The sequence below is a fragment of the Vicugna pacos genome, chromosome X, assembly GCF_048564905.1.
Source record: "Vicugna pacos chromosome X, VicPac4, whole genome shotgun sequence".
Taxonomy (NCBI): Eukaryota; Metazoa; Chordata; class Mammalia; order Artiodactyla; family Camelidae; genus Vicugna; species Vicugna pacos.
The window spans coordinates 45,893,862-45,909,214 of NC_133023.1; the positions used below are offsets into that span (position 1 = coordinate 45,893,862).

Sequence of the window (15,353 nt, forward strand, 5' to 3'; positions counted from 1 at the left end):
TTATAAACAATTTTGGGAAACTGACTAATGAATATAAAACATACCCTGCCATATGACTGTACCACTCTACTCCTAGGTATTTAACCAACAGAAATCTATATGCAAGTGAACTGAAATATATACACAAGAAAAGCATTATTTGAAGTAGCCAAAATCTAGAAACAACCCAAATGCCCATCAACTTTATTTTTACTTTTATTATTTATTTAAATTTAAAAAAATCTATATTTTTAAAGGTTACTTTACATTTACAGTTGTTACAAAATATTGGCTATATTCCTCATGGTGTACAATAATAGGTCCTTGAGGCTACCTTATACCCAACAGTTTGTACCTCCCAATCCCTCTTCCCTAGCTTACCCCTCCCCCTACACTGGTAACTACAAGTTTGTTCTCTACATCTGTGAGTCTCCTTTTTTTTTTGTTATACTCACTAGTTCGTTGCATTTTTTAGATTCCACATACAAGTTATATCATACAGTATTTGTCTTTCTCTGTCTGACTTACTTCACTTAGCATAATGCCCTCCCAGTCCATCCTTTGGATCTAACTCCTAAGGCAAAATAAACAAACGTGACCTAATTAATCTAAAAAGCTTTTGCATAGCAAAGGAAACTATCTACAAATTGAAAAGACAACCTACTGAATGGGAGATATTGGGAAATGATATTATCAATAAGAGGTTAATATCCAACATATATAGACAGCTCATAAACCTCAATATCAAAAAACAAACCACTCAATTAAAAAGTGGACAGAAGAACTGAATAGACATTTTTCCAAAGAAGAAATGAAGATGGCTAACATTCACATGAAAAGATGCTCACCATTGCTAATCATCACGTCAAAACCACAATGAGATATCACCTCACACCTGCAAGAATGGCTATCATTGAAAAGAACACAAATAACAAATGTTGGCAAGGATGTAGAGAAACAGGAACCCTCCTACACTGTTGGTGGGAATGTAAATTGTTGTAGCCACTGTGAAAAATGGTGTGGAGGTTTCTGAAAAACTAAAAAAGAAAAAAAACAAAGAACTACCATGTGATATGGCAATTCCACTCCTTGTATATATTTGAAAAAACAAAAACATTAATTTCAAAAGATACATGAACCCCAATGTTCATAGTAGCATTATTTATAATTGCCAAAATATGGAAGCAACCTAAGTTGCTATCAACTTTTGAAAGCGTATCAAAATTAATTAACTACTAAACTGAATAACTTGAATGAATCTCACAAACATAATGTTGAGTAACTGAAGCCAGGAACAAAATAATACTTACTATATAATTCAATTTATATAAATTTACAAAATAGGGAAATTAACCTATAATAATAGAAGTCAGGATAGTGGTTATCATTGGGAAAGAGTGGAGACTTTGAAAGGGAGAGGATATAAGAGGGGTAGCTGAGGAGCTGAGAGGATTCTGTTTTTTGAATAGAGTGGTGGTTACATAGTTCTGTTTTTCACATTCATTTTCATCAAGCTATACACACATTTTTGTACTTTTATTCATGTATACTTCAATAAAACTATTTAAATAGAAATTTAATAAGTGAAAAAACATATGAAATGCTACATGGTTGCTTGAAATAAAACAAGAAATAATTAAAACATATATTTAAAAATGTTTACATATAGGCTGACATCTGACTGTATACTGAAAATGATAGTCAACAAACTTCAAATGGTGAAACTTTTAAAAGTTATTGATTTCAATGATCTGATTCAAATATCCACTGTAAGTGGGAAAGGACTCCTTTACAGAGTTTTTTTTTGTGGAAAGCACCATCTACTAAAAGTGTCAAGTAAAATAAGAAACACCCAATTTGACAGTATTCAACTACTTTTAGGAAAGTAAAAAAGAAAAAGAAAACATGACTATTGTAAAAATGCTCTTATTTTTTAAAACAACTATTTTTTTCAATCTCTGGAAGTAAATTTCAATGTTCTTTACTACTGCCTTTCATAATGGATACATGAATGGAAAGTTAGTTCAATGTTAGCTGCAAATCCATGTTATATATTACCTTGTGAAATAGTTTTGTAAATCCTTAACAAAATATTAGCAAACAGAATCCAACAACACATAAAACATCATACACTATGATTAAGTTGGGTTCACCATAGGAACACAAGGATGGTTCAACATATGCAAATAAATCAATGTGATACATCACATCAACAAGAGAAAGGACAAAAACCACTCGATCATCTTAGTACATGCAGAAAAAGCATTTGATAAAATTCAACACCCATTTATGATAAAAACCACCAAAGTGGATATAGAGGTAACACATCTCAAAATAATAAAAGCAACTTATAATAAACCTACAGTCAGCACAGTACTCAATGGTGAAAAACTCAAAACCTTCCACTCAAATTTGGGACAAGGTTGTATACTCTCACCACACCTATTCAACATAGACTTGGAAGTCCTAGCCACAACAATCAGGCAAGAAAAGGGAATAAAAGGGAATAAAAGGGATCAGGCAAATTGGAAAAGAAGAGGTAAAAGTGTCACTATATACAGAAGACATGATACTATATATAGAAAACCCTAAAAGCTCCACACAAAAACTACTAGAACTAATAAAATAATTTGGCAAGGTAGCAGGATACAAGATTAATGTACAAAACTCAGTTGCATTTCTTTACACTAATGATGAATCAACAGGAAAAGAAAGTAATTAAGCAATCCTTTTAAAAATAGCACTCAAAGTAATAAAATACCTAGGAATAAATCTAACCAAGGAGGTTAAAGGCTTATACATGGAAAACTACAAAACATTGATTAAGGAAATCAAAGAAGACTTAAAAAAAATGGAAGGATCCCATGCTCCTGGATTGGAAGAATCAATATTGTTAAAATGGTCATAGTACCCGAGGCAATCTACAGATTTAATACAATCCCTATCCAATTACCCAGGACATATTTCACAGAACTAGAACAAATCATATTAAAATTTATATGGAATCACAAAAAAAACTAGTATTGCCAAAGCATTGCTGAAGAGAAAGAATGTGACTGGAGGAATAACACTCCAAGAATTCAGACAATACTACATAGCTACAGTGATCAAAACAGCATGGTATTGGTACAAAAACAGACATATGGATTGATGGAACAGGATAGACAGTTGAGAAATGAACCCACAAACCTTTGGTCAATTAATCTTTGACAAAGGAGGCAAGAACATACAATGAAATAAGGACAGTCTCTTCAGCAAATGATGTTGGGAAAACTGGACAGTAGCATGTAAATCAATGAAGTTAGAATACTCCCTCATACCATACACAAAAATAAACTCAAAATGGTTTAAAGACTTAAACATAAGACAAGACACAATAAACCTCCTAGAAGAAAACATAGGCAAAATATCTCACATACGTCTCAGCTAATGTTCTCCTAGGGAAGTCTACCCAAGCAAAAGAAATAAATGGGATCTAATTAAACTTACAAGCTTTTGCATAGCAAAGGAAACCACAAGCAAAACAAAATGACAACCTACAGAATGGGAGAAAATATTTGCAAAATGTGAAACTGACAAGGGCTTGATTTCCAGAATATATAAACAGCTCATAATACTTAATAAGAAAACAAACAAACAAATTCAAAAATGGGCAGAAGACCTAAACAAGCAATTCTCCAATGAAGACACTATTTACAACAGCCAAGACACGGAAACAACCTAAATGCCTATCAAGAGATGACTGGATAAAGAAGTTGTGATAGGTGTGTGTGTGTGTATATATGCATATATATATATATACACATATATATGTATATATACACACATACATACACGCACACATATATACATACATACATACAATGGAATACTATTCAGCCATAAAAAATGACAAAATAATGCCATTTGCAGCAACATGGAAGGCCCTGGAGAATGTCACTCTAAGTGAAGTAAGTCCGAAAGAGAAAGAAAAATACCATATGATATCACTCATATGTGGAATCTAAAAAGAAAGACAAATTAACTTATATACAAAACAGAAATAGACTCAAAGACATAGAATACAGACTTTTGGTTGCCAGGTGGGAGGTGGGTGGGAAGGGATAAACTGGGAGTTCGAGTTTGCAGATACTGACTGGTATATATAAAATAGATAAATAAGTTTATACTGTATGGCACAAGGAAACATATTCAATATCTTGTAGTAGCTCATGGTGAAAACAAGTATGAAAGTGAATATATGTGGTTTCATGTGTGACTGAGGAATTATACTATACACTAGAAATTGACACAACATTGTAAACTGACTATACCTCAATGAAAAAAAAGAAATAGTTTTGTAATTGTTGAGGATGAATCTATAATGAATCATAGTCAGAATTACCTTCCAAATAAATATTAATAAATATTGGTATATTTAAGGACTGTGCATATTTTGTATTTGGATTCAGTGTTTAAGTTCCATAAAATGCCATTAGAAAAAATATAATACCAGTTAGTCAATTTTTTAAAGTCTCAATTAATGACCTAATATTTTAGATGGAGTTTAAAAAATAGGCTTCTATATGTTCATAATATATGTAAGATTATATGTATCAGCAAACTTGATAAATGTAAATGGATAATTTTAAATGATATAATCAAATCGCTTTTTTTTCCCTATGAAGTTGATCTTAACTACAAGATTTACATACTGTCTTACTCCTCAAGTTTTCCAAGAACTCTATCACTGATTTTTTGAAAGGTAGAAATCTGGCCTTTTTCCATTTTCAAAGTAGCCAATATTTGAAGGCTGTAATTCTAAATATTTATCTTAACAGATCTCTAAGCTTTATTGTTTCCAAAATACATAGATGACTGTAACATATTCATGTAAGTTAGGTAAATATGCCCCACATAAAAATTAGTCAAAAAAATTTTAATGGAGATAAAATATTAAATATTGACACTTTCTTTTTAACAATTATGAGGCTTGAATCTGATTGAATTATTGTTAAAGTTATAACTAAATGATTAATAATTAGTGCCAAGAACCCAAGAATATGTGAATTGAAGGGAAAAATGCTAAATCTTGTTATAAATAGCAAGTTCTGATTGATGCAGGCACTTTTGACAGGAAAGGACTCACTGTGGCATTACTTTAAGTTTGAACTAGCCTGGGATGAACTGCTGCTGCTCCATTCATGGAATTTCCACTAGGATTCTCTGTTCTGGCCAATTTCCAAGCAGACAGGTGGCGAGTTTCCTTCTATCACAGGAACCAAATTTCACCCGGAAGTTATCTTTCCACTCTATGTTGTAAACAGAAGGGGAGATTAGTCCTGTTTAAAATAAATGGTATTCTATTGCAATTATGATCTAAAGAGAATATTTGAAACTCTGTTTTTGTTGTCTTTTCTGATTGTTTTACATCTTGGATGCTCAAAATTGATTATCATTAAAGAAGTTTTATTTTGCTATTGTGCAACAGACATAAAGTGTTAAACTACTATCTTTTATCTAGAAATAAAACCACATGCTTGTTTGTGTACTTGGACACTCCCACTCCTACCCCAGAGCACTGATTAACTTTAGGTTCCTCCATGTTAAAGTCTAACTCTCAGCCTCAAATTTTACATGAAATTATTATAGTCTTCATTCTAGATAATGTGTCTATATGACAAAATAAATCTTGTGATCACGTCATATAACAAGAAAATTAATTTCATATACAAAGTCAGGGCTTTAATACATTTTCTCACTAATAAAATGAGAAAGAAGGTGTAAAACCTCTAGGATCCTTCTAGCACACATCAAATCAAAGACTGTAATTTAGAAATACATCATATAAAGCCTATTTCATTACTGATTTTCAAATTTTTTTGCTATAGCTTACCAAATCTACTTCTAAGACACTTGTCAAAATTTTAGTTTAGAGTAATTTTGTTCTAGTGTTTATGCCTTTATTATAATTGATTTATCCTGATCAAAATGTATGTCTACTAGTAGAAAATGATACCTCTTATTCTGGTAATATCTGCAAAGTACCCGTTAGAACTCTGTAAATACACTGGTTTTAATAGTTTATCATTTAGATCATACATGACACATAAGAGGTAAAATATTTATTAATGGATTAATGAGTTAAACTTAGGTGTAATACCTCAGAGTGTTTCACATATTATGTACTCAATACATAGCTGCGGATTGGTAACTTGGTAAATAAGTATAAAGGATGCTTGGTATTAAGGTATTCAGAGTTTGCTGGTGTTTTCAGATTGCTGTATGCTTCCTTTTAAAATACTGAGTTAGGATGCTTTCTTTAGAAAACTTGACAGTTAAAAGAGTTTGTATGTCTTTAAATGTCAGCAATTAATAAGAATGAAAAATTACTTTGTTGACAATGTATGATTTCTATCAAATTTACCATTAAATACAGTATAATTCCTGGAGAGTTAGTCAAGCTTCTTCTTTAATTTTTCACTTACTTTTTCTTCCACTCCTTGCGTTCTCTCTTTTAGTGGCCAGGGGAATTATAAAATGGAGAGACCATGGTAGCGGTTCTCATGACTATGTTCTTATGCCATCATTTGCCTTACAATTTCTCTAGTGACAGGAGTGATTCTGGCTAAGGCGCCACAAGCCAACCTCACACAGACCCAGGGCTATTGGACTTTGACAATTATACTCCCGCCTGCTCCAACTGAGACAAATGAAGGTAAAACTCACTCCAATAAATCAAGTTCTCATGAAAAATTGTTGAAATTCATGACAAAACTTCATCAAAATATGACGAAGTCTGTAATAATACATAAATTATTTTTTCCTTAACTATAAAATGGAACAACCACTAAATCTTAAAAGCAATAGTAGAAAAGACACTCAACATACAGCAGAGGCTGCATAACTCATTTTGATGCAGAGTAGTCTGGAGTGGTAAATTTACATCAAGTTGGTGCTTGCCAGTAGAAATATAATAAAAGCAAAATGTGTAATTTTTAATTCTTAAAAATTTAGAATTGTGATCATTTGTAATTTAAAATTTTCTATGTTCACATTTAAAAAGTAAAAAGAAACTGGTAAAATAAATTTTAATGTTTTATTTCATTATGCTTATATATTCAAAATAAAATGTTTTCACCCCTAAAAAATAAATAAATATGTGAGGTGATGGTTTTGTTAACTAGATGGAAGTAATCGTTTCACGATGTATATGTACATCAAATCACCACAATGTACATTTTAAATATTTTATGATTTTGTCAGTTATAACTCAATAAAGCTGAAAATACTCAAATATTATTCTGTATGTAGTTAATAAAAATACTAGTTAGCATTTTATATATTTCATTAATATGAAGTATTTTAATTTTTGTGTGCTAAACCTTCAAAATCTGGCTTGTATTTTAAAGCACATCTCAATTTGGATGCTAAATTTTCAGTAATTAAAGTAAAATTTAATCCTAGTAAAACAATAAAGTTGTGTTCAACAGAAAACATTTTAAACTGTTTCAGATTTTAATTTAATTAAGGATTCAGTCGTGAATGTGAATGTGAATACTAGCCACTTTTCAAGTGCTCAACAGCCACATATGACTAATAGTTACCATATTGGTCACTGTAGATCTAGATCATTCAAGGCAAGATGAGGAGTCCTCTGATCATTCAAAAGGAAGTAAAAAGGATCAGAATTGTATAGGTAGTTCTGAGCATGCCTGAGTGAACCAAGAAAGAGGAAGTAGCCCTCTGCTGTCATCGAGAAAGTAGACAAACCACAATATAGATAGCTCATATAGGAGTAAATATGCTTTATAAATTATCACTTAACTAAATACCAACTTTACATACTCATTTCCAAAAAGGACTCTTCCTTACTTACCTCACTTGGTTAGTAAAAATATGATTATTACAGTCCCCAGGAAAGCCTGAGTTATTCCTAATTTATCTCTAATGATATCCATCTCCTTAATGAAATATCTGTTCCTTCCTTTCATTTCCCACTGACACCACTTTAGTCTAGGTTTCATGTTTCATCTTATCATACCTGAATTGCTGCAGAAGATTTCTCACTGGTTTTCCTATTCCAGTCTCTGCCATCTAATCCATTTTGTATACATCCATTACATTAACCTTTCTTAAGATATCATTTTCTTGATCTGACACCTCTGTTAAAATATGTTCACTGGCTCTCATCTATGCTCAGAATAAACTCATTATTTTCATTGCTTTTTTTTTTACCTGTTGGTCATTTTGGTACCAAATTAAACTTTTCCTGTTTTTTTTCTTCATTTGTTTAATGTATTTTTTTTCTATTTCCTCTCGTCAACTGCGATCTTCTTAAAGGTCAGAACTGCATGCTACTCTTCTCATAGAACCCTCAATATGTGGAATTTCCAGCTAATAAACTGCCATCTAATATTTCTCTTGGATAAGAACATGAACAGTTTAGGTCACAGAGACAAATAAACTTCATAATCTACCCATGTTTCACTCCTGTGTTATATCACTCTAGCATTGTGTTATATCAATTACACTACTTGGTAAAAATGCCAAAGCCAATATATTTTTAACTTACGATTGATATTATCAACAGAGCCCCCAGAAACACACTTCTTTTTAAATCATCATGTTACTATGCTTCCCACTGACAAGATTTTTTAAATAAACCAATGACTGAGGAGCATCAGAAAGGAAACAGAATGAAAATATGTACCATCATTAAAAGGTGTGACAGCAATTGTAAGCCACCATCAACAGAAATTTAACTTTTTACCTTGAAAGTATAACAGAGTTCACCAATTTTCTAGAAAATGGTGTTGAAAGAGAAATTATTTGAACACATTTGTTCAATGAAATCCTGTGAGCCCATGAGAAAAGTAACATCTTACTTTTGAAAAAAGTAACATTTGTTCTTTGAAAATTCAAGCAACAAGTAGGAAAATATAGTTAATGCTTTTTTATTGAAAGGAAGGTGGTTTAAGGAATTAAAGAAGTCACAGTATTAAATTCTCTTCATGTTTAAGTAATTTATTTTATGTTCACTACTTGTGTGTTCATTTCAATCCTTGACACATGTCAACTGCCACACACAAAAAATAGTGGTCAATTTAAGAGGTCTTAATGAATAACTATTTTTGAAATGTGCTTTATGAACACAAATATTTCCAAAGCAAAAAGAAAAACATTGAATGAGTAGACACAATGAAATTCTGAGCATTTCTCTGAATAACAAAAGTATGCAAACTTTTTGTTTTTCACTAATTGAGTAAAACCACTTAAAATATGTGTGTATTCTCCCATACACACAGTACATAAACATTTCAAAGTGGCAAAATTTTAGTGCACTGCCAAAGTTCTATAATTACTGTCAGCCACAGACACTCACATGCAAACACTACTGGGCAGATACACTACAGCAAGTAAGAGAGTTTTAGCAGAATTCCTTGGCAAAACATTTTAAAAACGGAAATAATAAAACAGAAATCCATTTCTCATCTGAGCAATATAGAAAATAATGTTTTTTATCATTTGAGCCATATATCCACACAGTATTATCTAAAGCTCAGAAAATAACTTCTTACTGTACATACAACTGCAGTGTACACTCAGCAAACTTTATTACTGGAAGAAAATGGGCTGTGAGGAAGTCTGAGGAATAGTGACAGGAAGATATCTATCCATTCAAAAGTAAAAAGAAATGCATGGCAAGGACCAGAATGCACATGCAAGGGAGTGGACTGGGGAGAAAGTAAACAGAAAGTAACAGAAACCAATTAAAGTAGAAAACAGCAGCTAGTTATGACAAAGAAATAAATCATGAAAGTTGGATAGCTGGGAAAGGAGAAGTAAAATGAATTTCTATTCTTTGTTTTAAAGTATATATAGAACTGTCAGTCACTAGACAAAATCCTTATGGAATGTGCATTTGCTAAAATGCCATATGAGTTACAGCACAGACTTTGGCAAAACTACCACAAAGAGTTGTTCTGAACAAATAAGACACCAGTTGTGAAGATGTTCCACAAAATTCAAAAGGCTACACTCATATAAGACAGACATTTTACACAATATTCAGCTTCAATCTTTCCTTCCAACTCTCAGAAAATACAAACAATGAGCTCTCCAGGCCGCAGAGAGGAGGAAACTTTCTCTGCTCCATTGTTACATGGAACAGCAAACTCTGAAGTCACAGCAAAGTCTAAATTTGGAAGCAGAGCAAATATGATGACAAATCGATCTAATGAAAAAGGATACATATATACCTGTAATATTTCCACTCATGGCATTACCCACAGAAATTCCTTGGCGGGGGAAATTATTCAGTGGAGTGAACAAAGAGATTCCCTATCCTGCTTTACCCTTATTTTCATGAACTTTATTGAAGGACTGAGAGGGTAAAGGGATTATATAAATTCATCAATGTATGTCAAAGCACATAATATTTTTCCCTCCATATTACAAATTGGAAAAGATGAAGAGTCTAATAAGGGGTGTTAGCTATGTGTGTACATTGCTACGACCATTTGACGGCTAAGAAATTGAGGCTTCATGAGATAAGTTTATTCAAGGCCACTTACCCAACATGAATTTGACCCAGAAACTGTTTCCTGTCAAAGTCCTGGCTGGCACTTTCTACAACAAAGCCTCCCATCATCAAGAGAGATAAGGAAGATTAACGGGGAGTATAACCAACACATTTTTGCTTTTTCTCCTTGTTAGTTCTATCATTATTTAAGAAAATATACTGGCATTGAATAATATTTCTATTAAACTTTTATAAATGCCTTTAGCAGCATTTCTTCCTCTGCAGATAGTAACTCTGTAAGAATAATTCACGGTATCAGAAGCACAGGTAATCATGAATTAATGCATTGATCACCAGCAGCTGCAAATATCACGAGAGAAAACCAGATATTATGTGCCACCTGGTAAAAAAACAAAACACAATCTATGAAACATTCCTGTCCCACAAATCACATTTTCAACCTGATCAAGTCTCTAGATCTAACCACCAAATTAAGGAAACAGAGGTTAGAGAAACCTGACACCACAGGGATGTAATCACCAAAATTTAAGACTATGGCGAATGTTAAATGTGAAACAACCTCATTTCTTCAATGAATAAAACTGCAAGGAAAGAGACAACAGGGAAAATATAGATTAAAAACACACTTAAGAGACTCACTGGGATCCTAACAATTAAAAATATTAAAACAAGTAGAACTTATGAGACAATTGGAAGTTGGAACCCTGACTGAATAATTATGAGTATCAAGGAATTACTGTTAACTTTAAGTAAGATAATGGAATTGAAGTATTTTCCAAAAGAGCCCATGCCTTATAGAACTATAGACTGCATATTTATGGATTAAATGATGCAATGTCTGGTATTTATTTCAAAATAATACTGGAAGAGGGTGAAATGGAGATTAGGTAAACAAGAATGTTCATGAATTGATAACAATTGAAATTGGGGGTCAAGTACATGAATGTTCATTATACAATTGTGTGTACTTTATGAAAAAAAAGCACATGCAACATCCTTGAAAAATGTCCTAATTCTTTCAAGGAAACAAGTATATTATAAAGGAATTACAGAACTGAAAAAACCTTAAAAACGATCTATTCAAACCACCTCAATTTATAAATTAGGGGAATTAAGGCTCAGATACATAAGTGACTTGCTCAGGTACACACAACTTGTCAGTTCCAGGCTCAAGATCACAATTTAAATCTCCAAAATTCTAGCCCAGGGCTCTGTTCTTTTTCAAACCTGTAAGAAATGACTGCATTTAAACATTTAGTCCAGAATATTCTTAAAATTGAATATCATCAATAAAAGTAAGCCATGTGGCAAGGAATGAATAGAGTTTAGTTCATACCAAAAATGAGCTGCCAGTCACTGTGATAAGGTCTGTTTCTTTCTGAGACCCATGGTTTCCTGCTGGATTGGAGAATCCAAACTGGGTTTCTTCCTCCTGTCCAAAGAAGTCGGAGCCAGGATGTACACTCCATTCCGTTTTGGTTGGCGGAAGTAGTTCTGAGACACTGTTTTCACAAAGGGTGCTTGAAGGAGTCAGAGCATCTGTGTCTACTGTTAGCTTGCTGCTGGGGGTCAAAGCCTGGGGCTCTTGACTCGAGTTTTTCATAGCCAAAGAGCCCAGAGATCCCAAGGACCCCGCACTTAGACTTGAGACGTCATCCATATCTAAGGGGCTCTGCTGAAAACCGGCAGCTGTCGTTCCAAAAAAGAGTGAGGTATCCAGACTTTGAGGAAGGTCGCTGGTGGCCATCAAGGCCGGAGGGTCCACAGCCTGCCCTAAGGAATTATTATTATTGGCAGGGAGGTTCCCTGCTAGAGTTGAGGTCACAGAAGCCACATCAATAGTCAGGATTCCAGAGTTCACCAATGCCGTGTCCAGCACTGCAGCAGAACTATTACCAGGCACATCAGAGAAGAGAGACACTAGCTCTGCATCACTGAGGTCATTCTGCCCCTGGCTGGTAAGTTCACTGCTAGGCGTAAGAGAATTTGCAGCTTCTAGCTGAGCTAAGAGATCCTGGCGGAGGCTGTGCCTTTTGGCCATGTGGGTCTTCATGCTATGCTTGGATGTGAAGAGTTTATTACAAGTGGAGACCGGGCATCGGCTTTTCCAAGTGTCCACATCCTGCAAGTGTTTCTTGGAGTGAATGTAGAGACTACTGCGAGCAGAGAACCTGGCACAGCAGCCTTCCACAGGGCACACGAAAGGCTTTGTACCCAGGTGGGTTATGCTGTGGCCTTTCAGGTGTTCGGCCCTTGTGAAAGATTTCCCACAGCCTTCCACAGGGCACATGAACCTCCGGTCATCGTCGTGCTTCCTTTTGTGCCTTAGGAGTTTGGACATGCTGGTGAAGTTCCAGCCACACCCCTCAAAGTCACAAAGGAACGGTCTCTCGCCGGTGTGGCTCCGAAGGTGAATTTTCAGCCGACAAGCCTTGTCGTACTGTTTGCTGCAGCCAGGAAAGGAGCAGGAAAAGAGTTCCTGTTCCCTGAAGTGGGCGCGGTTATGAGAAAACAGGGCACTCACTGTGATAAACGTCTTCTTGCAGCCAGAAAACGCGCACTGGTAGGGCCTCTCAGGCTCGAAGTGGCTGCGCTGGTGGGCACTGAGCTTGGCTTGCGTGGGGAAGGTCTCCTCGCAGACCTCGCATTTGAACGAGTTCTCCTGCTCGTGGCCCTTCATGTGCGCTTTGAGGTTATACACGGTGGTGAAGCTCTTGCCACAGCCTTCTGCCGGACAGCCGAAGGGCCTCAGTTTGTCGTGCGACTGCAGGTGCCTTTTGAGCTTGTAGGAGGTGGTAAAGGTCCAGCCGCAACCGCCCAGGGGGCACTTGAAGGGCCGCTGGCCCTGGCTGCTGCTGTGCGTCAGCAGGTGCACCTTTAGCTGGTGCTTCTTGGCGAAGGTTTGTCCGCACTGCGCCTCAGGACACAGGTACAGCACCACGCCCTGGCCCGGGCCGCCGGGCCCGCGGGGGCTCGCAGCAGCAGCCGGGCCCTCTGCTTCCTCCTCGGGAGCAGGGGCGGGCGCGGGTTCGGCCCGCTCCGCCAGCAGGAGGTCAGGCGGCAGCTCAGGACAGTCGCCAGGCTGCGCGGCGTGCGGGATCCCCGCTGGCGGGACGATCAGACCCCCGGGCTGCGGGGCAGGGGCGACCCCAGGAGCCCAGGCTGGCGGTGGGGGCGTGGCCAGGGTGAGGACGCCGTTCTCGAAGCGCAACAGCAGGTTTTGGTTGTGAATAGTGACGGTGCCCGCGAAGGCCGCAGCGGGGCCCAGGCCTGGGGCGGGGATCGGGGCCAGGGCCGGGACTGGGGCAGGGATAGCGGACAGGCTACTGGGGCCCAGGCAAGGGCGGCCCTCGGGGTTCGCGCCGCTTTCGTCCCCCTGGAGCCGTGGGCCCAGCCCGGCCTCCTCCCTCCATACGGGCCCTGCGGCCTGGCCGGCGCCCGCGGTCTCTACGTCTCCACCCACCGGGTCCAGCAGCACCAGGAAGAAGTCATCGCTGCCGCTGCCGCTGCCGCCACCGCCACTGCCGCAGCTGCCGCCACCACCGCCACCGCCGCCACCAGCGTGATCGGGCCTCGGCGCCAACGGGCTCGGGCCCGGGCCCGGGGAGGCCGCGCGGGCCTCCTCACGCCGCCGCCCGGGCCCGCCATCTTGGGGGCCCCGGAGCAGCAGGAGGCGGCGCGCGGGGGCCTGTCCGGCGCGCGGGTCAGGACCTCCGTGGATCCGGCCGCCACCCCCGGGGCTGCCAGCGCCGCCGCCCTGTCGCGTCCCGCGGGCCGGGAGCAGCCTCGGCATTTCCATCTCCGCGTCCGTGAGGCTCCACTGGAACCAGAGCCGCGGAGGAGGCGCGACCCCGCCCCCTGCCGCGGGCCCGAACACGTTCCTGAAAGAGAAAAAAAAAAGTGTGCAATGCGCAGAAACTGGCCCTATCAGATATTAAAACGTGTTTAACGCCACCGTGATTTAAATATTCTGGTAACTGGGCTCTACAACAGAACAGAAAGCCCAGGGGCAGCGCCTGGTATTCAGAAATAAGTTCCACGTTTAATATTAGTAAGAAATCAAGGAAGTCTTCCCAGGTACAGGAGAAATGACCTCACTCAGTAACTGGTGCTTGAATACCTTAGATATCTATCTGCTAAACGCAACCTCACTGTATGTACTAAAGTAAACGCACCCCCAGCCCCTCCCATTGCTAAGTATGGTGATTAGTGCTTCTCAGGTGCGAAACAGTGTTTACTGGATGGCTGGCTGGATTGATAGATGAGAAGATGAGAAAAAATTCCTGAGAGAATACACTATGTGTCAACATTAACCTACCATAGTGCTACCAATTCCTACTGAAAATGATGTCTTTTAAAATTTTTTTCCTGGACAACTTCCATATCCAGAACTGTCTTGAGCAACGTCCTCAGGAAAATTTGTCGCACAGTTAAATTTTTTGTCCTGCTGATGCAGAGATTAGAATGAGTTAGAGGTGGGGCCAGAACGGATTAGCACTGTTCAGCCTAGAATGCCAAGCTTGGAGGATGAAACAATTTGTATTGAAATCTGGAAAACCCAACCCACTCCTGGGTTCTCCCTATAAGGTGCACAAGACGAGATGTACCAGTTAAGTGGGACAAGGTTAAACCCTAAGTCACTGCAATGGACTCTTCTGAGAAAAAGGCACAGATGACCATGCCCAAGCGCCCCATTGAGTCTGCGTGCATTTAAGTGTGGTGGCCCAGTCTCATTGTAATGGATTTGGCCTCTGATGGCTAATAATGCTCTTGTAAACGATGATGATGATGGTGATGATGATGATGATGATGATGATGATCCAGTTTGTCTGTCATCAGTGAACTGGGA

The 15,353-nt window shown here is 37.8% G+C and overlaps 1 protein-coding gene across 1 annotated transcript; it reads right to left on the reverse strand.

The window, feature by feature from the left end:
- Positions 1–8,899: 8,899 nt before the first annotated feature.
- ZXDB (zinc finger X-linked duplicated B) lies at positions 8,900–14,357 on the reverse strand. Its single transcript, XM_072956193.1, has one exon. It carries the CDS (start codon positions 14,301–14,303, stop codon positions 11,835–11,837), a length of 2,469 nt encoding a protein of 822 aa, XP_072812294.1. The 5' UTR covers positions 14,304–14,357; the 3' UTR covers positions 8,900–11,834.
- Between the last annotated feature and the right edge of the window lie 996 nt (positions 14,358–15,353).

Coding starts and splice junctions, on each gene's coding strand:
- ZXDB (XM_072956193.1), bottom strand. CDS start 14,303: ATGGAAATGCCGAGGCTGCTCCCGGCCCGCGGGACGCGACAGGGCGGC.